The sequence below is a fragment of the Anolis carolinensis genome, chromosome 4, assembly GCF_035594765.1.
Source record: "Anolis carolinensis isolate JA03-04 chromosome 4, rAnoCar3.1.pri, whole genome shotgun sequence".
Taxonomy (NCBI): domain Eukaryota; kingdom Metazoa; phylum Chordata; class Lepidosauria; order Squamata; family Dactyloidae; genus Anolis; species Anolis carolinensis.
Genome location: NC_085844.1, coordinates 59,196,936 through 59,219,905, shown reverse-complemented (window position 1 = coordinate 59,219,905; position 22,970 = coordinate 59,196,936). Strand labels below are relative to the sequence as shown.

The following is a 22,970-nucleotide window of genomic DNA, read 5'->3' as shown; positions in this document are numbered from 1 at the left end:
TGGTGAAAAGGAATACATTATTTTGATTTTTAAAAGTTAATTAAAACCTGCTAGCCAATTAAAAAGAAATCACCCTATGAGACTATTGCCTTGAAAAAAGGGACTCTTCATTAATAAACAATGTTATATGTATTCTAAGGCTGAGCTCTATGTTCGTTTTAAGGAGCAGAGCTATATTTATGTTCATCTGTTCAATCAAATGCAGCATTATTGCATTTGCATACAGCAAAAGAAATATTTTTTAATTGGCTGCAACTAATCCAGAGTAAATGCATGCACACCAGTGACTCAAAAAGTGTGTACCCTTCCAAGGTATCCTTTTGCTCATGGAAACCTTATTTCACATCTCCTAGTAGAAAGGTGTGTGAGAGAAGCTAGGTTTTATCCAAAAAAGCTGTTCTGCTTATGGAAGATTTTGTACAATCTTTTCTGCATGAGAGCTCTTACAGAATCTAGCTTTTAATTTTATTTATTTATAATATTTATAATCCCAGTTTTGTTAAGAGTTTCTGAAATGTTTAACCAGATGCTTAAAACACAGCCATTAACAATATTGTGACACAACATTAAATGTTTTCAAAGATAAATCATTTAACAATTTTACAGTATTGCCTTTGTCGTCTCTTCCAAATCTATGAACAAAATGTTAAAACTCATACCCCCTCCCCCAAAAAACCATGACAGATCAGTAAAATTAGTTGGAAAAGCAATAAAATTGGGAGGCAGAAAAACCTCTCTAACTTTGGTTTCTAAAATATGTGGAGAGCAGAACTGTCTTTACCCAGCATTCATAAACAAGTGAACTTTATATAATCTGGATATTTGTAACACGTCTGGGGAACTGCTACCAAAAGGTGACGTCCTGTGTTTTTCACCCACTTGATTTCTGAAGGAGGTGGCACCTACTACCCTGTTTCCCCCAAAATAAGACAGGGTCTTATATTAATTTTTGCTCCAAAAGAGCAAACGTAGGTGTTGTTCCCCTAAAATTGTCACATTCAAAATTTGATAATAATAATAATAACAACAACAACAACAACAACAATAATAATTATCTTTTTTAATATCCCGCCACCATCTCCCAGAAGGACTCAGGGCAGCTCACAAAACACTGGTGTTGCTTTCAAACCAGAATGATTTCCCACTACCTCTTTGTTTAGAAACGTTACTCGGGGAACCATTGCCACTGCCCACAAAGAAGTTTTCTTTGCCATGTCTTCACTGGTCTTTACTCTTTTCTTGGAATAAAATTATCTTGATAACATCCTCATGGAAGTGCAATTTTGACAAGAAAAAAAACCCTTCCTGCCCTGCTGATTAACCTCCAGTTGTATCAACTACGTCAATTATACAGTCTAATCTCCAACCACCTACAGATTCAGTATGGAACAATATGTTCAGAGTTCTGCCTTTTCTTTTGAAGGAAAGCCAGAAAAAAGTAAGGTTTATTAGTGGATTGATGCCAGAAGACAGGACTATTGGAAACACTGGTGAACCTCTGGTGAACCTGTGTTCCATCATTCTCAGTGCTGACTCACTGCTTGCATTGCACTCCAAGCAGGTACAGATGTCTAAAAATTATATGAGCCAATTCTGTTCCTTACAGGCTCCTACATTAGCTACTGGGTAATCATTTCGTGAGTAAGATACTGTAACTGGAAAAGCAAAGAGGAAGAGAATGGGCAAAACTGTTACTGAATGACTCCAGGATGAAGGGCGTGAAGCACACATATGAGTAACAGAAGGCAGCCAGTCCCTGACCACATATCTCTGTGAAGAGAGGAGTGGGAGGAGAATTTTTTAAAAAGGAAATGAGTTTCTTGGTGACAGTTGAGAAAAGACAATTTAAAGAGTCAGTTGTGAGAGTCAGAGGGGAATGAATGTGTGCTTGGTGTCTGAACTGATTGAAAGAAAAAGTCTGATATAACTCAGTTTGCATGTTCTTATGTTTAGAACTAAGCAGTGGAATCTGATAAAACAACATCCATTCTGTATGATGTGGAAATTAAGATTAACTACTTGTTAGGTTGTTAAACCTGACTCAGAGTGTCACACTTATTTTTACAATTGCAAAATACATTTGTTCACAACAAGTTCACCAGGAGGCCCATGACCCAAATAAGGATTTAAGCAGGGACCACAGAGTAGGGGAAGAGTGGTGAGCACCCAAGGCTAGAAACTCTGGAGCCAGCCTGGGTAGACCTTTGCCACACTGGAGCTGGCTCTACATTGCCCTATATCTCATATCTGATCTTATTTGTTCAGTCGCTTCCAACTCTTTGTTACCTCATGGACCAGCCCATGCCAGAGCTCCCTGTCGACCATGGCCATCCCCAGATCCTTCAAGGTCAAGCCAGTCACTTCAAGGATACCATCCATCCATCATGCCCTTGGTCGGCCCCTCTTCCCTTTTTCTTCCATTTTCCTCAACATCATTATCTTCTCCAAGGTATTCTGTTTCTCATTATGTGTTCAAAGTATTCATCTTTGCCTCTAATATCCTTCCCTCCAGTGAGCAGTCAGGCATTATTTCCTGGAGTATGGACTGGTTGGAGCTTCTTGTGGTCCAAGGCACTCTCAGAATTTTCCTCCAACACCACAGTTCAAAAGCATCTATCTTCTTTCGCTCAGCCTTCCTTATGGTCCAGCCCTATTATCCCTCCCGGCAAGCCAGTTTAGGGAAGTGCCCCATGCACGTTGCTGCCTAGAAACGTGCACGGGTTGTCTCCAAAGGGGCGAATGCTCGCCAGAGGGATGAGGCTAATCCCTATGGTGAGCACTCAACTTAGGGAAACGCCCCGTGTGCATTGCTGCCTAGCAACGCTCATGGGGCACCTCCCAAGGGGCAAGTGCTTACCAGAGGGATGAGGCTTAAGGAAGCGCCCCAGAAGTCAGTTACCGGAACTCTACTTTACCACTGTGCAGGCCTTCGTTGCCAGTGTGATGTCTCTACTCTTCACTATTTTATCGAGGTTGGTCATTGCTCTCCTCCCAAGAAATAAACTTCTTCTGATTTCCTGGCTTCAGTCTGCATCTGCAGTGATCTCCGCGCCTAGAAATATAAAGTATGTCACTGCCTCCATGTTTTCTCCCTCTATTTGCCAGTTATCAATAGGTGTAGTTGCCATGATCTTGGTAATGTAGACACATATAATCCAGTTCAAAGCAGATAATCTTGGATCAGATCCTGGGATATAGGGTAGTGTAGATCCAGCCTGGGAAACCTCTTGTGAAGACCTGTTTCATCACTCTCGGTGCTCTTGCTCCATGCATTGCACTCCAAGCATGAACAGATATCTAAAAATCAAAGGGGGCCCATTTCATTCCTTCCAGCGTCCTGCTTTGGTTTCTGGGAAAATTTCTCTGTACATGTGCAAATAGGAAAAAAATATGTTTTGTTTTGTAAATACACAAAGGGAAAGAAATAGAGGCACCGAAAGCTCTATTTTCTACTAGGACATAGAAAATGAACCCCTTGAACTGTGAGAAAAATATCCACTGGAAGAGAATCCTTCAGTTACCATGGTCTTGAGGCCACTCAGCTTTCATAGATCAAATCCATACCATAAATGAACACAGAAATACTGACATTGTGTGACATGTGCCACAAACTACTGCCCAAGGGTTTGCAGAAAAGTTATTATGAATATTTTCCTTCCACTCACAGTTCTTTGGATCAACTCCTCAAACTATTGCAAACATTTGTTCATCTTTTCTGTGTTCAGCATCTGTCTTTGCCAAATTCAGACTGCTTATCCCTTATCTGGGGGGCCCTGGTGGTGGCGCAGTGTGTTAAAGCGCTGAGCTGCTGAACTTGCAGACCGAAAGGTCCCAGGTTCAAATCCCGGGAGTGGAATGAGCGCCTGCTGTTAGCCCCAGCTCCTGCCAACCTAGCAGTTCGAAAACATGCAAATGTGAGTAGATCAATAGGTACTGTTCCAGCGGGAAGGTAACTGCGCTCCATGCAGTCATGCCAGCCACATGACCTTGGAGGTGTCTACGGAAAACGCCAGCTTTTCGGCTTAGAAATGGAGATGAGCACCAACCCCCAGAGTCAGTCACGACTGGACTTAACGTCAGGGGAAAACCTTTACCTTTACCTATCCCTTATCTGGGATCTCAAAGTTCAAAATACAGTACTCCAAAATTGTCCAGTGACACCTTTGCTTTCTAATGGCTCAGTGTATATATATTTTGTTTCATGCACAGCATTCTTTAAAATACTGTATATAAAATTCCCTTCAGCTTATGTATATAAAGTTTATATGAAACAGAAATGAATTACATGTTTGGACTTGGGCCTCATCTGCAAGACAACTCATTATCTCTTTGCGAGTATTCCAAAATCTGGGGGGAAATATCCAGAATTTGGAATACTTCTGATCCCAGGGATTTTGGAGAAAGGATACTCAACCTGTATTGTAACTGTATTAAAGATGTGCTACTTTAAAAGGAAATAATATTACTTCCGTTTGGGAATTCTCTTTGAAGAAAGCAAGAATAATTCACTGGGAACACTAAGTAGTGTTTAATAAAATTTGCTGATAGGAAAGCATAAGACTGTGAATATAGCCAAACCAGATACATGTGTAGTATAAGACACAGGTACAAGAAGCAGAAGTTTAACAGGCAGGACTCCCAGTCTATTGCTCAAGAATGTGTCAGAACCAGAAAAGTCCTGGCTCTTGAATCTCTGCAGTTGTTACTTGGCCTCAGTGGCAGGAAACACTGAAGCTGCCTGCAGGGAAAATAAACATAAAGGCTCTGATCCTCTTGCCATCATTTCTCAAGAAAGTAACTGATGAGACTGGCAAGAGAACCAGACCCTTGGGTTATGACTGTGAGAAGGGCTACTTAAAGCATTGCATGAAACAGGATGAATTGAGGTCATGATACAAATGAGGCAGAGCATCCATGTGTATTTATTAGAGACAGTTAAAACATATCCTAAAAAATTTAGGACATTTTTCTTCCCTTCTCTGTTTGTGAGAAATAAGCTAAGAAGGGTGTCTCCATGGAGATGCTGCTCTATCTCCTGCTCAGTAAAATGCTAGCATATACAGATTTAAAGAAATACAGAATGAAAGGTACACGTTTTTGTGTCAATTGAAGATCAAGGAAAAATAGTTACAGGAAATTTTGATTTCTAAAGTCTTTTATATTGCTGCCAATGAGATCTGCTTTTAAAACATTATTTGACCATGAAGAAGTCTTGTGTGGGCAATAGGAGCATGTTTCTGATGCCTAGCAACTATATCAGCAGGCATGAAACGCGTATAGAGTTTCAAGTAGTAAATTTGGAAAATTATTATTTCCGGCTGTATGGCCATGTTCCAGAAGCATTCTCACCTGATGTTTTGCCTACATCTATGGCAGGCATCCTCAGAGGTTGTTGACCTCAGAGGTTGTTGACCTCAACAACCTCTGAGGATTACTGCCATAGATGTGGGCGAAATGCCAGGAGATAATGCTTCTGGAACATGGCCATACAGCCCAGAAAACTCACAACAACCCAGTGATTCTGGCCAGGAAAGCCTTTGACAACACATTGGAAAACTATGTTGCATTCAGAAGTAAGGGGGCCTTAAACCAATTCAATGTGTTACCGTAGTCCTTCAATTCTAACACACCACTGATTGTAAGATGTACACTTAATTTCAATACCACCAACAGAAAAAAGCATCCACAATTCTAAGATGCATCCTGTTTTAAGAGATGTTTATGTGCAGGAAAATGGTGTCTGAGAATTGAAGAAATGTGGTAATTTCTACATGAAGGAGTTATACAGTCATACACCACAAACTCACATAGACCTGTAAATAATTTTTCATTATTCCAGCTATTATTCTGGCATATTGTAATACATGATGAAGTTAATCCATGGTGATCCCCCCACCCTGTCTCCCTACAACACAGTCTAGCTAATTGGCTTTGCCTTTGATGAGCACTTGCAGCCTTGTTCAGAATAATCCCTAAAACCTCTTTCTTATTTTAATGAAAACAGACTGGTGCCCATGTTTATTCTTGACTTTGTTCATTTGAAGGGTGATAGTGATATTCTATTCAGAATATATGTGAGTATCATCAGTTCTGTGAAGAAATTCTCACTCTTTCTCCATTTCTTTTCTGTCTCATTGTTACTACACTCTTCTCCCCATATAAAGCATCTGTGCAGTAGTCAACAATATAAGCCTATTGTTCTAGTGTAATCTGAATTAAAATCTGTAGGCAGTGTTCAGTCTAGTTACCACCAAATAATACCAAGATTATGTCCCTGAACTTTGTCATTTTTTCACACCAAAACGGTGATGACCAAGTTACACTAAGATCCTCAGGATCAACGAAAAGCATTTGTCATAAGGTGCATCTACACTGCAGAATGAATACAGTTTAACAACACTGCTTAATGCTATACAATCTCGTGAGTTGTAGTTTTACAAGTTCTTTATCTTTTTCTGCCAAATAATGTTGGTATCTCACCAAACTGAACTCCCATGATTAATTCTGCAGTCTAGATATACCCCAAGCATGCCAACGTCATAAAAACGCATGGATGTTTGCAGAGAGTAATGTTGGGAATAGAATAAAGAAGATATACAAACCTAGATGAAAAGAGATCACAATTCTGTTGCATAAATTGTTTCCAAGTTAATGGTAAAAAGAGAATAGGGACAATGTATTACATTCCATCTAGGAGCCCCCAGTGGTGCAATGGGTTAAACCCCATGTGCCAGCAGGACTGATGACTTGAAGGTTGGGTTACTGACCTGAAGTCTGCTGGTTCGAATCCAACTCGGGGACAGTGTGGATGAGCTCCCTCTATAAGCTGCAGCTCCATGTGGGGACATAAGAGAAACCTCTCACAAGGATTGTAAAAACATCAAAACATCCGGGCGTCCCTTGAGCAATGTGCTTGCAGATGGCCAATTCTCTCACACCAAAAGTGACTTGCAGTTTCTCAAGTCGCTCCTGACACACAAAAATTTCATGCCATTTACGTTATTAAGATAAAGGTTTTTATATACATGATTTCCCACACTCCATTCATCCTTCCAATCAAGGAAGATACAAATATTGGTAGGAAGGATGGATGATTTTAACAAGACACCATTGAAGTTAATTAGGCTGTGATTGACTATGACTGGCTCAAGGCCAGGAAAAGGTGGTATTTGAAACTTGTATATAATGTGCATGGAACAGAAAGGATAGATGTGAAAACAGAATTCGCCTGTGTTGTCGAAGGCTTTCATGGCCGGAATCACTGGCTGATGTGTCTTTTCCGGGCTTTATGGCCATGTTCCAGAAGCATTCTCTCCTGATGTTTCACCCACATCTATGGCAGGCAACCTCTGAGTATGCTGGCCATAGATGTGGGTGAAACTTCAGGAGAAAATGTTTCTGGAACATGGCCATACAGCCCAGAATACTCACAGCAACCCAGAATTAGCCTGCCTAATAAATATCAAATATTTAAATAAGATAATCCTTTATTACCAATGTCTTTATGTAACATTCTATGGAACAAAAAGATAGCCGTGGGAAGAACATATTTAATATTAATACAACAAAAGTCTTTTAACTAATCTGAAGAAAACTATAAATTTGAGCTTGGGAACTATTTTGTATACTATGGAAATACATCTAAAAAGAGATTAAGAGGTTTTGTTTTAATGAGGAACTAGGTTGTTGTTTTTGTTTTAGTGTGATGTATTTCCTTTCTATTCTGTAATCTTTGGTTTGTATTCCCTTGCTGTTTTTGGGAGATTTTTTAACATTTGTCCTCACTTTCCTTATGGTCATAGCACCAAGGAACTATTTTTGTAGTTCGGTTATGATTTTCATCATCTCTAGATCCTTTTTTTAAGTGTGCTAATTGCAGCAACAGAATTCCCCAATCAGATGGACACTCTTGTTTTGTTTTTGTTTTTACTTTGGGTGAATGCCATATTGAAGATACATGCAGACACTGCCAGAAAGCAATTTGCAATAGGTTTTTAATGTTCAAAGTTAGACATGAAGAATGCTTTGAGGCGGTGCCTTAAGGAATCTGTCCATAGCCTCTACTTTTACTGTATCCTTGATATCATTTTTGCAAACAGTTACATAAAGGCTGCAATTGATTTTCTATCTTTAGAGGGTTTTGTTAATCCAAAAATTCATGGCAACATCCTTAAAAAGGTTTTCCACTATTTCAGTTGCACCTGGAAGCAAAGAATTTGCAATTCCAAATGCTTCTGGGATTCCTTCTTAATTGGCTCATATTTTGCAATTAGTAAAGCAAGTATTTGATTTAATTGTGGACGATGTCCAGTTTATGGTATCATTCTTGTCATATTGATATAGATGACATGAGAGATAACACCAAGAGAGATCCTTTTGTTGAGGCTGAAAAGGATTTTATTTTATTCAGCTGAAGACTCTGGAAGTAGAATCTCTCCCAAAAAGCAAACCAGAGCCCCGATCAAAGCATTGACATTGCCTTTTATACATTTTCAGACAAAGAACGTGCTTCTATATACATCTCGTCATTAGTACGTCACTTCACATGTTTACATACATGGGCATAAATATGCACGATCAGCATTTTCCTATCTTAAGCACTCTAAAAGCCTGTAGCAAGTCACAGACACCACGGCTCAGCTATAGTACATTAATCAGGGGCCTACTTTTGCCTTGTCAAAAGGGAGGGGGAGAAGTCAACTCTCCCTCCATTCGCATACCTGGCGCCATCTCGTACTGGAATGTATAGATAACAGGCCCCCCTTCTCCCAGCTTGTACATTTACACAGAATCTAACACAGAGAGAGTCTGATTTTTTCTACATTTCACTGCTTCTAATGTGCATACAATATATGTCTAAAAATGACAGAAAAAGTAGTTCAATACACAGTAATACTATGTAGTAATTACTGTATTTATGAATTTAGCACCAAAATATCACAATATATTGAAAACATTGACTACAAAAATGTGTTGGATAATCCAGAACGTTGGATAAGCGAGTGTTGGATAAGTGAGACTCTACTGTATGTGTTTTTCTAGGTGTAGAAGGCTTCCTTGCTTGTACCCTTCCCCCCCTTTCCAACTAATAGCGAGAATGTTGTCCAGGCTTCAGGACTACAATTGAAAATGTACCTCAACCATTTCCTGATACAACCTTGGTCTACCCCTTATTTATCCACAAACAGTTCCAGTAAGGGTAAATGTAAAGGTTTCCCCTGACATTAAGTCCAGTCATGTCCAACTCTGGGGGTTGGTGCTCATCTTCATTTCTATGCTGAAGAGCCAGCGTTGTCTGTAGATATCTCCAAGGTCATGTGGCCCGCATGACAGTTCTAGTATATCCCCTTAATCCTAGACCTGTTGCCTATGAACAAGGGTTTAGTCTAGTGCAAAATCTGGAGGTACTCAAGGTAACTGCTTAGAAGCTATGTCCATCCAGATATGTCTAAAACAGTGGTTCTCAATCTCTGGGTCCCCAGTTGTTTTGGCCTACAACTCCCAGAAATCCTAGACAGTTTACCAGCTGTTAGGATTTCTGGAGTTGAAGGCCAGAACATCCGGGGACCCACAGGTTGAGAACCACTGGCCTAAAGTGACCGTGATTTTAAAAGAGGCAAAAAAAAGTCTTACAATGTCAAGTAGAAAGGGTTTTTGGTATTTCTTCACACTCATGGAAAAGACCGCACTGCCCTTGCTCAGGGTAATGTCCTATGTTTCTTGTCTTTTGGAGATATACGTGTAGAGAAACTCTCTTGGTACTCACAGAAATTAAACGCAGCAGCTGTTGTGGCTCATTCATGTTTCCAGCAGATTTTTCATGGTTCACACCTCCTCTGGAAAATTTCCATGGCAACTGAGAAAACAGTGCATGTTAATAAGTCCATGCTCTGATGCTATAAAATGAAATGGAAGCCTGTCAGGTGAAACATTTAGAATTTGGTTGTTGGGTTAGTTTGTTCGTAACTATGAACAAGCAAGAAACCAAGAGAAAAATTATGGGTTTTTTTACCCAGAAGTAGAAAACCATAGCAAATCCAGTTTTAAAAATACTCTCCGTTTCTAAAGAGTGGTTGATATTTATTTTTTTTATTTTATTTACAGTATTTATATTCCGCCCTTCTCACCCCGAAGGGGACTCAGGGCGGATCACATTATAACACACATAGGGCAAACATTCAATGCCCATAAACACATCAAACAGAGACTGAGAGACACACGCAGAGGCAAGTTAACCTTCTTCTGAGGGGATGTTCGATTCTGGCCGCAGGGGGGAGCAGCTGCTTCATAATCCACACTGATGGCACTTCCTCATTCCAGGTCGTAAATTAGTTAATCTTGCCTCCCCACTTTATAAGTGGTACCTTATCTCCTACTTGATAGATGCAACTATCTTTCGGGTTGCTAGGTCAGCAACGAGCAGGGGCTATTTTTTATTTTTAATTGACGGGTGCTCACCCCGCCACAGGCTGGCCTCGAACTCATGACCTCATGGTCAGAGTGATTTAAGGCAGCTGCTCAACAGCTGCGCCACAGCCCGGCCCAATATTCTGTATTGATATTCTGTATTGATATTCTGTACTTGCAATCTTCTGTGACATATCAGCTGTGTACACAACCCTATAAAATGGCAATGTGACACAGCACAAGTGCGTGAGCAGCATAATTGCCCCTGTTCTGTGACCCGTGTCATTACTTGTATACGCTTCATGCAGTTGAATAGACTTTGTATTGGACAAGTTCGTTCTTGGTCTTCTTCAAGGTTTGCTCCTTCTGTTTATTTTACTTCACAGCAAGATGAAAAGTAAGCCCCTGAAAATATGTAATGGTTAACCTAAGCACCCAAGCAGTGGAAGCAATTCAAAATACTTTATTAAAAAATCAAAGCTTTATACTTTTGGCATCATTATTTGTGACAACCTCAAACATTTTTACACCAGTTTTGTTAACCAGTTGTGTGACAGTATATGTAGAGGGCATGGAGTACTGTATTAACAACCTTCCAATGCGGACAAAAATTCTAGAGCTTCATGAAATAAAATTAATAAGTTGTTTATTATTGGGAGACGTGTGTTACAGTGACATGAGTAATAAATATAAAAATATCTGTTTTTATGGCTTTGTGTACTATTATTTTTACTTATCCTTTGTTTTTATATTTGCATATTTTCACTCCAAAATGTGAAAACTGTTCAGGACTATATGTTATGGTTTATTTATTCACTTGTTATTATTGTTTTTCCTATGTTTTCAAGTCAGCTCAAACTTATGGTGACTCTATCCAAGGTTTTTCTTGGCAAGATTGATTTAGAAGAGTTTTACATTGGCTTCCCCTGAGGCTAAAAGGGTGTGACTTGCCCAGGGTCACCCAGTGGGTTTCCTTAGCTCTGATCTTTCTGGATCCTTGAATCTTTACACACTGCACAATTATAGCACTGTGGTTCCACTTTAACATCATATGACTTCATCATATGGTATCCTGGGCTTTGTAGTTCGATGAGGCACTAGAGTTCTCTGGATGAGAATTATATGTACTTCTCCCTAAATTTTAAATCCCTGGATTCCATAGAATATTGCTATATCATGGTGCTATAGGGGACCGTGGTGGCGCAGCAGGTTAAACTGCTGAGCTGCGGAACTTGCTGACTGGAAGGTTGGCAGTTCAAATCTGTGGGACGGGGTGAGCTCCCCTTGTTAGCCCCAGCTACTGCCAACCTATCAGTTCGAAAACATGCAAATGTGAGTAGATCAATAGGCACTGCTCTGGCGGGAAGGTAACAGCACTCCATATAGTCATGCCAGCCACATGACTTTGGAGGTGTCTATGGACAACGCTGGCTCTTTGGCTTAGAAATGGAGGTGAGCATCACACACACACACACACCCCAAAAAAAGTGCTGGATTCGACTGGATTTAATGTCAAGAGAAAACTTTTACCTTTACTTGTGGTGCTATAATTGTGCAATAAGAAATTAACTTTCATACAACGTTCACACACCTACATCATGTGGACTTATTTCACTCTGCAGTAGACTTATTTTTTCTTTTGCTTTAAACAAAAACTATTTCCACAAGGCTATTGGGTATCCTGAGTTTTTCCGGAAGTTAGGGGATAGATACTATTTTCTTGTAGCGCTTGAATAAGGTGAGAAATCTAAACACTTTTTATCACTTACTCGAGCCTATCTCATTTGAGAACTATTTCTCCCATTTCGTTCCATATCCTCCTCTCTCTTGTTTTATTAGGTGAAGTAGTTGAGACTGGCTTAACATTTAGTTATACACTGGTGGATATGTGGAGAAACCAGTTTAACTTCTTCTTTGCTAACCATTTGTTCACATAAAATTATTTCCTACCCAAGCTGTATCATCTGTCTCTAAGGTGAAAAAAACCCTGCTTCTTCCATATAGTTCCATCCTTACTACAGCCGCTTCTTTGAAACTCCAACCGTTTATTTTAAGTTGCTCATTTACATTTCTCTCTGATGACACTGTGCTCCTCCTCTGCATACCTTTAGAGCATCTTATCCTGTAAGGCACATCCTGCATTTGTCACAGTTTGACCTGCTCTCTGAGTGTTGAAAGGACGAGCAGTTAAAAGATATGAGCAGATGGGACCTTGCAATTCCTGGGAAGGAAGACAGCACAGCTTTTAAAGGTTAAAAGAAAAGTGTGATGTTCTGTTTCAGTAACACTTTTCTCCTTGAGTACTTTTAGAAAACGTGTTTCTAATTGGCTTCTATAAAAAAACACCCACAAGAGGGCACAGAGGTAGACATATTGGTGGCTATCACAGCCTGAAAATCTACATTGCATGTTCTGTAACCCTGTGCTGTACAACATATCACTGTTTAGGAGTCACTTCAGAAATTTGCCCAGCATCTGGTTTACCTTTTCCATATGGATTCTGTCCAGAGTTTGGATGTAAAAAAAAAAACATGTAAAAAAAGTCCTTTACTTGAAAATGAATTTATTGTTGCAGTATATTGTGACCTCATCAAAAAATGGAACCATTTAATCCATTGCTAAATGATAAGTCAACACTTACTTAAATCTGTGCCTACCAAGAACAGTTTCAAAGGGTTCTGTTAAGGGCAAAAACATGTGCAGCCTGGTCTGCTCTTGAGTCCCTTCCAGACCACCCAGTCCCTGTCATTTGTACCTGCCTCCTCTCGTCAGCTCTGTGTAAATTCCATCAATACAATGGCTCTACTCTAGTTGGGATTTAGGCGGAAGATTTTAAATTAATAGGGAACAACTTTACTCCTTCAGAGTATAACGGAAATATTCACTGTTTTGTAATCTTTTGTAACACAAATCCATAAATATTATGTTAAAATCATATACAAGATAACTAACTCCATCTGTGCAAGTACAGCTCATTAAGTGTGAGATGTATCTTACACATATCAGTGTGTGTGAGTGTGTGTGTATGTGTCTTTGGCTGAAGGAAATCCACACGTATATGCAACTTCCCATGCTCATCAGAAACAGAAGTGGAGGAGCATGGCCACCTGACATGAACCCATTTTTGACTCAAGATGTGAGCAAGGGTGTCTATAGGAGTTTCATAAGATGGGAGGGAAGGTGCTCAGTAGAGTTGGGTCCGGATACTGTTTTCATACAATTCTGTCCATTTGGATGGCACAGAACGGTTCAAACCCCTCCAGAATGGAAGGAATAATGGAATGAAAAAGGGGAAACTGTAGCCATTTTGTTGGCTGATTTTCGGCGCGCCGGCTGTAGGACCTGGCTGGCAGGGCCTACAGCTGAGCGCCAGGTGCTAGATGCTCGAAGGCCCAGCAGGCATGACTACAACTGAGCACTCGATGCTCATAGGCCCACCAGGTAGGGCCTACAGTTGAGCGCCAAGCTCTCAATGCTCGTAGGCCCGGCAGACAGGTCCTATAGCCAAGCGCCGAGTGCTGGGCCTGCTCAGATGTAGGTCCTAGCTTGGCTTGCCACCCAAGATTCGAAAATCTTCGCTTTTTTTTTTTTACCTTGGGCGGAAAAGCTAATTTTTATAGGCACCCGTTTTCGGAAGTGGCCAACAGGAACGGAAATGAGGTCATACGAATGGGACAAACAAAAATGGGTCGCGATTCCATACAAATGCACAAGACTGCCCAGTACTACCTGAGACCTAGCTAAAAGGACATCTTTGTTTCTTTCTTTGTAGGTGTATTTAGAGGGGCTTGTTTTCTGCTCAGTGTCATCATTATAACACTAAGGCTGCCCCTACACCTCAGAGCAAATACAGTTTAACTGCCATAAATCATTACTATGGTGAACTGGGATTGGTAGTTTGGTGAGACACTAGCAGAGAAGCCTGAAAACTTTGTAAATCTACAACTTCCATGATTCCATAGCATTGAGCAATGGCAGTTACAGTGATGTCAACCACATTAACTCTGCAGTGTAGAAGCATTCTTAGAAGCCTACACTCCAAAAACCTTTGATTGTAATAAGAGACGTTCCCCATTTATAAAAGCAGACTTTCAATGTTCAAGTGTGGGGAGAGAATTTGGGATGTTATATTTAACTTTTTAAACTTATTTTATGAAGTGATATTAATTGTTTTTTTAATTTATAGTGCATTTTTTAAATGTACTGTCTTTGGGAGCCGCCTTGGCTTCCACTGCAGGAAAAGACCACTTATAAATTAAATAAATAAATAAATAGCATTGAATGTTTCTCCACTGTTTTCTTATAATACAAACTCAATAGGAAGGAAAGATAAAATGGCTGCACAACATTTTGACGCATAGCTCTAGAAACTATTCATCTGAATTTACTACAAAATTGATTCCCCCCCCCCCCCCCCGGATTGTTTCTTAAAATGTATTCTGTGACCTTCTACTGAACTTCTGTTGAGGTTTTCTACAAGCACAGACTGATATGCAGAAAATATCTAACTTCTGAGGCCAAACATTCTAGATGTGACATAACAGGGCTTGCCAGAGATTAGAAAGTTGTTGGAAAGATTTAACACTTTTCATTAACTCTTAGACAGATTGAAAATCTAATCCAATAACATTGGGTGAGGGTTCACATGTTAATGTGCTATTATGCTGTCATTGTTAGCTCTGTTAAATAAAGCTCTTTTAAGAATTTAAGTTCCTTATTCTTGCATTTTCTGATATATATTCGTATCCCATAATTCAGTGGCATCGGGATAGTGGCACATTGGGGAAGGCTGTCTTACAGCATTGTATTTAATAATCTATGCATTTTAGCATTCACATTCACCTGCTGTATTTCTTCTCTTGCTTCCTCATCACATAGGATATTCATTCATCCTGCAGGCACTATGGAGTTTTTAAGGCAGAGTGACAGGGAAGTGCCTCTAAAACTGCAATTTAAAAATACAGCTGTGCCGTATACATATAAACTGCAGTATATTACTTATCAAAGCAGCTGATGTTGGTGCTTCTTACTGTGTTAGTCTCAAAATGTGACCCCATTATTCTCTTATTCCAAAAAAAGAACAGAAAGTTAGAATATTTACACATATCTAATGGTCTTCCTTCAGATACTTGGCAGGACTTAATGCTTATTTGTGTGAGTTTCCTGCTAGAACTGGAACTGACAATATTCACTTGGGCAAGAACCCAAAAGGTGTTATTTTGTACCACATCAGTTTTTTGTCCTTGAGTTCACTCTTCTGCTTGAAATGTTTATACACACACACACACATATACACACACTGTATGTTCGTTACTTTTATCATCCAGATATCATCTTGTTGCTGCAAGCCAGAAAAATAATTTAGTGTGTTACTGTTCTTGACTATTTGCTATGCTGTTCCAATTGCGTCATTAAAAAATGCAGGAAGATGCTCTCTGGTTCTCCCAAGTGGTCAATTCAGATATTGTTTCTTGGAAAAAAAAATTTTTTAAAAAACTCTACATGGTATTGCAAAAAGCAATCATATCGTAGCACTTTCCCCCCATGTTTCTGTCTTGATTTGCAACTCTCCAGCACCATCCATTTCAATACAGATGGACATTGTAGTCCCACACATCAGTTTGGCTCAAATGCTCTATATATGTTCATTAAATGAATGCATTTTCATAAATTTCATCCTTTCACAATTTCTCAAGTATGAGGGGATAAATATCAAGTATTAAACATTACATCTATGTTGGATGCCAGGTTGACCCAAAAAATGCCAAAATGTCCTAATATGCTAAACTGAATGTAGAAGTCAGGAGTTGTGGAAGGGAGAGAGAGGAGGAGAAATGAAAAAGGATCCTTGGAACAGGGATATATAATTGTTCACTTCTCTCACATTCTCTCCATCTTTTGTATCTTTTCTTCATCTACACACACACACACACACACACACACACTGGTTGCTGGCTGTCCAATTGTCCCCATATATTCTTCTCTTGCTGCCCCAAATCCACAATGAAACAGCATGGAAAAGCTAGCCTTGTGACCCTTCCAGTTCCCATTCCGATTGTTAAAACTAAGTCAGAAAAAACACATGTCCACTAATGATCAAAAGGAAGATGGCATTGGAAAGTAGAGAAATACAGCCATGACCAATACAGACAAAAATGAATTCAGTTCCAGCTCATTACTGTAAAAATCAACTAGTTGCTAAAGCCATTCATTAGAAAACTGAATTTCTTTCCAGCTCTGTTCACTGTAGATATTTGCACTTAGCAGTATGTTCATTCCTCAAATAATGAATATTTATGACTCAACAATGGTGTGTTTACTTAATCTCCATCTCACAGAGAAATAATATTCTGCCAAGTACTAATCCTTACTTCGGGAGAGTTCTAGGCACTTAGAGTGATTACTTACAAACTGTCTTAAGTTTAGGAAAGACAGGTATTTTAAAAAGTGTTGGAAACATTTCAAAAACACATTTGTGGTATTGTGAAAATCAAAATTACATAGTCAATTTATTACATAGTATTTATTGCTTCTCACATTTTTATTTACTCAAGATCTGAACCTGAGGATATCATATGTAGGGTAGCAGCACCGCCTGTAGAAAAGGACAAATCAACTCTTTCCTTGCTAGTAGACCCTCTTCTGGTTCAAAAAGAAAAGCAGAAATTTGGTATCAATCAAAACATATTTTCTTTTGTACATCAGGTTGATTGTGAGAAAAAGATCTAGGGAGGGAAGTGTTAAATATTTGCACAATCCTAATCAGGTTTCCATATGCAAGGTAGGTGGACTCCCAGGCAGTGGATTTCAGGGGAGGGAATGTGTGCTTAAAGCACTCCATCATCTTTCTGATATTGACTTCATTCTGACTTCATGCTTAGAATAAATAAGGATCTACAAAGAAAGCCAAACAGGCATCCATTAATTCCTCCTCTTGTCTCTAACCAGATAAAAAACACAAAAGACAAGTGGGATGAATGATCTGTGGTTTTGGAATATGTTTGAAATAAACATGTTTTGCACTTGCTGTTTTCACTTATTAATATGCACATTTTAAGACGGAGAATTAATGTGTATGTTTGTTCAGGGACTATGTAAGCTACGAATGACAAAGAGAATCAGATTCAAACAAAAACTCAGTGTACTCAAAAGCCTATCTGAAGACAATGGGGTTTAATTCCCAGGAAGTAGATTATAGGACTGCATCCAAAATTATCTTTATTTAAAATTATGCATGCTAGGTCTCAGTGCCCCTAATTATTTTTATAATTTCTTTGTATTTTCCTCTAATACATTTTCATCACTGTAGAAAACAGAGAAAGTCAATGTGGCTTAGTTGTTGGAATATTGAACTACAGGAATCAGGGTTCAAATCTCTGCTTGGCCATGGGAACCCGTTGAGTGCTTGGGCAAGTTACTTTCTCTCAGCTCACAGGAAGGCAAAGCAAAGCCCTCTTTGAACAAATTTTGTCCAAACTATTAGACCTTGTGTCACCCAAATTCAGAAATTACTTGAACGCACGCAAGAATAACAAGATAACATGATGTCTGTGTGTTTTTAATGTCACACATTGTTAAAGTTCAAGTGAGTGGAAATGCTTCCTTTGAAATGAAATGTTTTAGGTTGCTTCACAGTTGCTTTTTATAAGATGCATTTAAGCTACTAACATGCTTTTAGTCCAAGTTTTGATGCTGGTTATGAAGTTCTGGGTGCCTTGGGATCTTGAAACGTAACGAGGTCATCTCCTCGTTTATATCTGTCTGAGTACTGAGGCTTGCTTGAGAGGGTTTGCTCTGTATTTCAACAATAGAAGCCACTGTTATGTAGGTGTATGGGAGATAGATTTCTTTGCTGCACATCCTAGTTGCAAGATGTCCTATCACCAGTCTTGATCTCATGTTATGACTCAGCAATTTAGCAGAGGTTTGAGGTCACTATGGCTTGATTTTGATTCTTGTAGTGTGAATGTTTGAACTTTTCTTTATAATTGTTTTATTGCCAGTAACCCGCTCTTTGATCTTTAAATATAAAGTCAGCTATAAAATAAATTAAAATGCTCAAATTGCTTCATGTCATAGAATTTAAGTTGGAATTAGCTGTTCACTGGCAAATATGGCATTTCCGGGCTTATCTAGAGGTATAAGTTAAAAAACAAAGAAAGTTACCAAAAGATAAATGGTTTTCACCCTGTCTAAAGGTTTCTATTAATTTTATAATGCCCCTACCATCCTGAAATTATCTATGATCTTTTATCTTTATTCATCACTCAAGAGATCTCCCAGAAGTAGTTATGTGGCATTGTTTAAGTCTAAAATGTTTAAATACTGTTTGACTGTATTATTGATCTGCAACTACATTCATCTTAAATAATCAAAATCATAGTTTAGATAGGGGTCCCCAAACTAAGGCCTGTGGGCTGGAAGTGGTCCTCCAAGATCATTTATCTAGCCTCCGCCCTAAACTTTAAACCTGGGTTGCCTTAAATCTGAAATGCCTTGAAGGCACACAACAACAGTAATCCTAATTAACTTGACTCATCAGCCAAAAGCAGGCCCACACTTCTCATTGAAATACTGGTAAGTTTATGTTTATCAAAATTGTTATTTATTTCAAATATTGTATTGTTCTTTCATTTTTGTACTACAAATAAGATATGTGCAGTGTGCATAGGAATTCAGTTTTTCAAACTACAGTCACAGTCTGAGGGACCGTGAACCAGCCCTCTTCTTAAAAGGTTTGAGGGTCCCTGGTTTAGACAATGTCCATGATTTTCATACCAAATTAAACTTAAAACAATACTTTAAAAAAGATAATTTAGATTTACAGAATAGTTATCTACACACATAAAAAACCCTGACAATCACAGCAGTCTCCTTGTGTTAAATTAATATGTACAATGTTGCTTGTCAAGTTGACGTGATGGAACTGAGATCTTTGATAGTGATTAGAGCAAGAAGCCATTCTTTGGACTGTCCTGTCAATAACTGTAATACAGATGCTGCTGCAGTGACGCTTGTCCTTAGAATCAGAAAGAAAATGCCTTGAGTAAAAGAAGTGGAAGAACCCACTTCCTGTGCTGCACAGAGTTTACAAATGGCTAGGGGTTACTTCTTTGCTTGTGCTTTCTTACAGGGGGTCTTTATGAAGGCTGTTTTGCTCTGAGTCATTTTTCATTCATGTTACAACGTATTATTATTGCCAATCATAAATGAAATGCAGATGCAATGCAACAACTTACTGCTTCTTTTCTCCTTCAAGGATATCCAGTGAACATTCTCCAAAGCTTCAAATCCGGAGCCACAGTTACTTGAGGGCAGTGAGTGAAGTTTCAATTAATAGGAGTTTGGATAGCTTGGACCCTGCAGGTCTTCTTACTTCTCCCAAATTCCGCTCCCGCAATGAAAGCTACATGAGGGCCATGAGCACGATTAGTCAGGTGAGTGACATGCCTTCATAGATGAGGAAACAAGGTCAACATCTCTGCCAGTTCAGAAGGCCATTTAACATCTCAAATAAATACATCCCATGTAATTCTCAGATGAGAGCAAATACATGACTAAAAGCATTGCATATTTTAAAATAACCATTTGATCTTTAGACAACCGAGTTGCTGTATCTAGGTCTTTTCACACATGGGTAAGTGCACAGTGGCCCAATGATGCAGATTTGGTTCACCATGAATAATACGAGGGTTGAATGAAAAGTAATGCCTCTACCTTCGTTACTTCGGTTTAGATGGGAATATTTTAATAAATCAAACGCGGAAATAATCCCTAGAATGTGCTCTTTAACTACAGTACCACTATTCACTTTTCCACATAATCACCAGACAATTGGATACATTTCTGTCAATGATAAACAAGTTTTCTGAAGCCGTCATGGAAGAAGTCGACACTCTGTTTCCGCAACCAGCGTCTCATGGTACCCATCGTGCACAGATCTTCCGATAGCCAAGCAAAGCAATAATGTGACCCACATGTTCTTGAGAAATACCAATTATGCTAGACATTTCTCTCTGAGTGATACGACGATTGTCCTGAATCAATCTGTCAAACTTTTGCTTGTGAAACTCAGTGGTTGCTGTCACAGGACGTCCAACTCTTTGTTTGTCACACAAGTCAGATGTTCTCACCTCAACATCTTTAAACTTACTCGCCCAATGACACACAGTACTCACATCAACACAATCACCATAAACAGCTTGCATTCTCTGATGAATCTTTTCTGGGGTGACACCTTCTGCTGTCAAGAATTCAGTGACTGCATGTTACTTAAATCGCATTGACCAACCGTCTGCACAGGGTTCCATACTTTGCACTTTAACAACACAACCGTGCTATGGCTTCCCACCAAATGGAACTGTAGAGGAGAGTCTACTGAACAAGCCAGTACCTGCCGCATACCAGTACTGCCATCTGTTGAGGAGTTATGAAGGTGGAGGCATTACTTTTCATTCAACCCTCGTAGACAGAATCAAATCATCCCCTCATTTTTTTTCCTGACACTTGTGCCAACTTCCCCCACTCTTTTAATCTATGGTTTGACAAAAGGTGAAATTTTAAGTGAAATTGTGCAGCAAGTGAAAGTTTCTTTAGCACATCCAAACTAGAGATGTTCTTCCATACTTGGCCCCATGCAGTGAATTCGCTACAAATGTTGAAATATAAACACATTTACTCAGGTACAAGGTTATAGACATTAAAGATGTATAATTTATGCCCCTCTATTAATTCTTTGCCTTAAAATACCTGGTGCGCTTGTTTAGTATAAAAATACTTATTTTGAAATATTGAAGTAAACTAGTGATTTTATCACCAGGATTTATGTGATTTGTTTTATCATCCTGCTTACACCAGGTAGAGAAGACCCAATAAGCCAATCCTGAATGGTAAAATGACACTTATGTAATTGTCATTGGCAGAATGGACCTATTCTACCTAGTGCTATTACTTATGTTTAGGTCTTTGTTTCATGTTTAATTTATGGGCAAACTTCATTCTTTTGTTGGGGGTTTAGCATTGTCATTTTTTTTAAAAAAATGTCAAAAATTGAAACCAAAATACTTCTAGGTCATTTTTTCTGTCAATGATATGTTTTAAAAGTCTAGTTAGTCTGTTGTATTGGCAACATGACATAACAGAAAATAATTTGCTACTTGGTGTTGTGTATAGGGTTACTTTTTGTGATGTCGTGAATAAATCTTATAATATTTGATGTGTGCCTTTGAAAGCTGTCAGAATCATAAATCACTTCCGTAGAATAAGTCTAGTTCCACTCCTACAATTAGAGAAAAGGTCTTGGAAAGATATATTCTCTCATTTCAAAAGCCAAGGAAGAAATAGTTCAAATTATATATGTATACCTTATCATCAAGACCTTTTCTTTCCCTGGTTAGGCTGACACACAGTTGGCAGTAATACATGAATTCAGAATTACTGTGCCAATACACCCACTGCTAGAGTGGAAGGCAGGCACTTGAAAGCCAGCTGGCAAAAAAGGAGAAGGAGACAGAAAGAGTCAGGGACAGGGATTTAAGGAATCTAACAGGGCATGTACACGTACACACAGCCTCATAGCTTTTCTGTGTTCAGAGATTTTAAAACAATGAATCTTCTCCTTTAGGAGAAGTGGTGAGCTTTGCTTTTGGAACAGTATGAAATAATGGGCTGAGACCTATGTATAGATTCTCACATGCAGTTCTATGCCACTGCCTGGCACCTGCCAAATCCCAGGACTGGCCCTTATTGCTACTGCTGCTGTTTATCGCCAATGATGGGAGGGTAAGGATGAGATGAGTTACCAATGGTTCTCAACCTTCCTAATGCCACAACCACTTAATACAGTTCCTCATGTTGCGGTGATCCCCCAAATTATTTTCGTTGCTACTTCATAACTGTAATTTTGCTACTGTTGTGAATCGTAATGTAAATATCTGATATGCAGGATGTATTTTCATTCACTGGACCAAGTTTGGCACAAATACCCAATGCACCCAAATTTGAATACTGGTGATGTTGGGGAGGGGGAATTGGTTTTGTCACTTGGGAGTTGTAGTTACTGGGATTTATAGTTAACCTACAATCAAAGAGCATTCTGATCTCCACCAACGATGGAGTTGAACCAAACTTGGCACACAGAACTCCCATAACCAATAGAAAATACTGGGTTTGGTGGGCATTGACCTTGAGTTTTGGAGTTGTAATTCACCTACATCCAGAGAGCAAAGAGGTTCCTAAAACCATCATAAATATGTGTTTCCTGATGGTCTTTGGTGACCCCTCCAGGGATCCCGAATGCCAGGTTGAGAAACGCTGGTTTAGGCAATATAAAACAGCAGGGCTCAGCTTTTGTTGGGAATAATTCACTCTCAAATGCAGCGCAGCTACAGTTTCCTTCCCCAGGAGTTCAAAGCAACTGGTTCTTCATGATCTGAATTGCCTCCCTCTTCCCATCTCTGTCCCACCAATATGTGGTGGCGGTAGCAGTCATGGGGCTTGACATGTGCTTGGTAATGGGATGTTATTTGATAGAGCATGAAGACAAATCAACAACCCTCTGTGCC

General features: G+C 39.2%; 1 protein-coding gene across 8 annotated transcripts in view; it reads left to right on the top strand.

Annotated features, from left to right (window-relative positions):
- dlgap1 (DLG associated protein 1) overlaps positions 1–22,970 on the top strand; it is a 365,633-nt gene that overhangs the window by 262,687 nt on the left and 79,976 nt on the right. For all 8 annotated transcript variants that reach the window (XM_062980474.1, XM_062980475.1, XM_008108692.3 and 5 more), the window contains one exon: positions 19,667–19,844. In XM_062980474.1, coding sequence (XP_062836544.1) covers positions 19,667–19,844 — 178 coding nt within the window. The remainder of the gene's footprint in view (positions 1–19,666; positions 19,845–22,970) is intronic.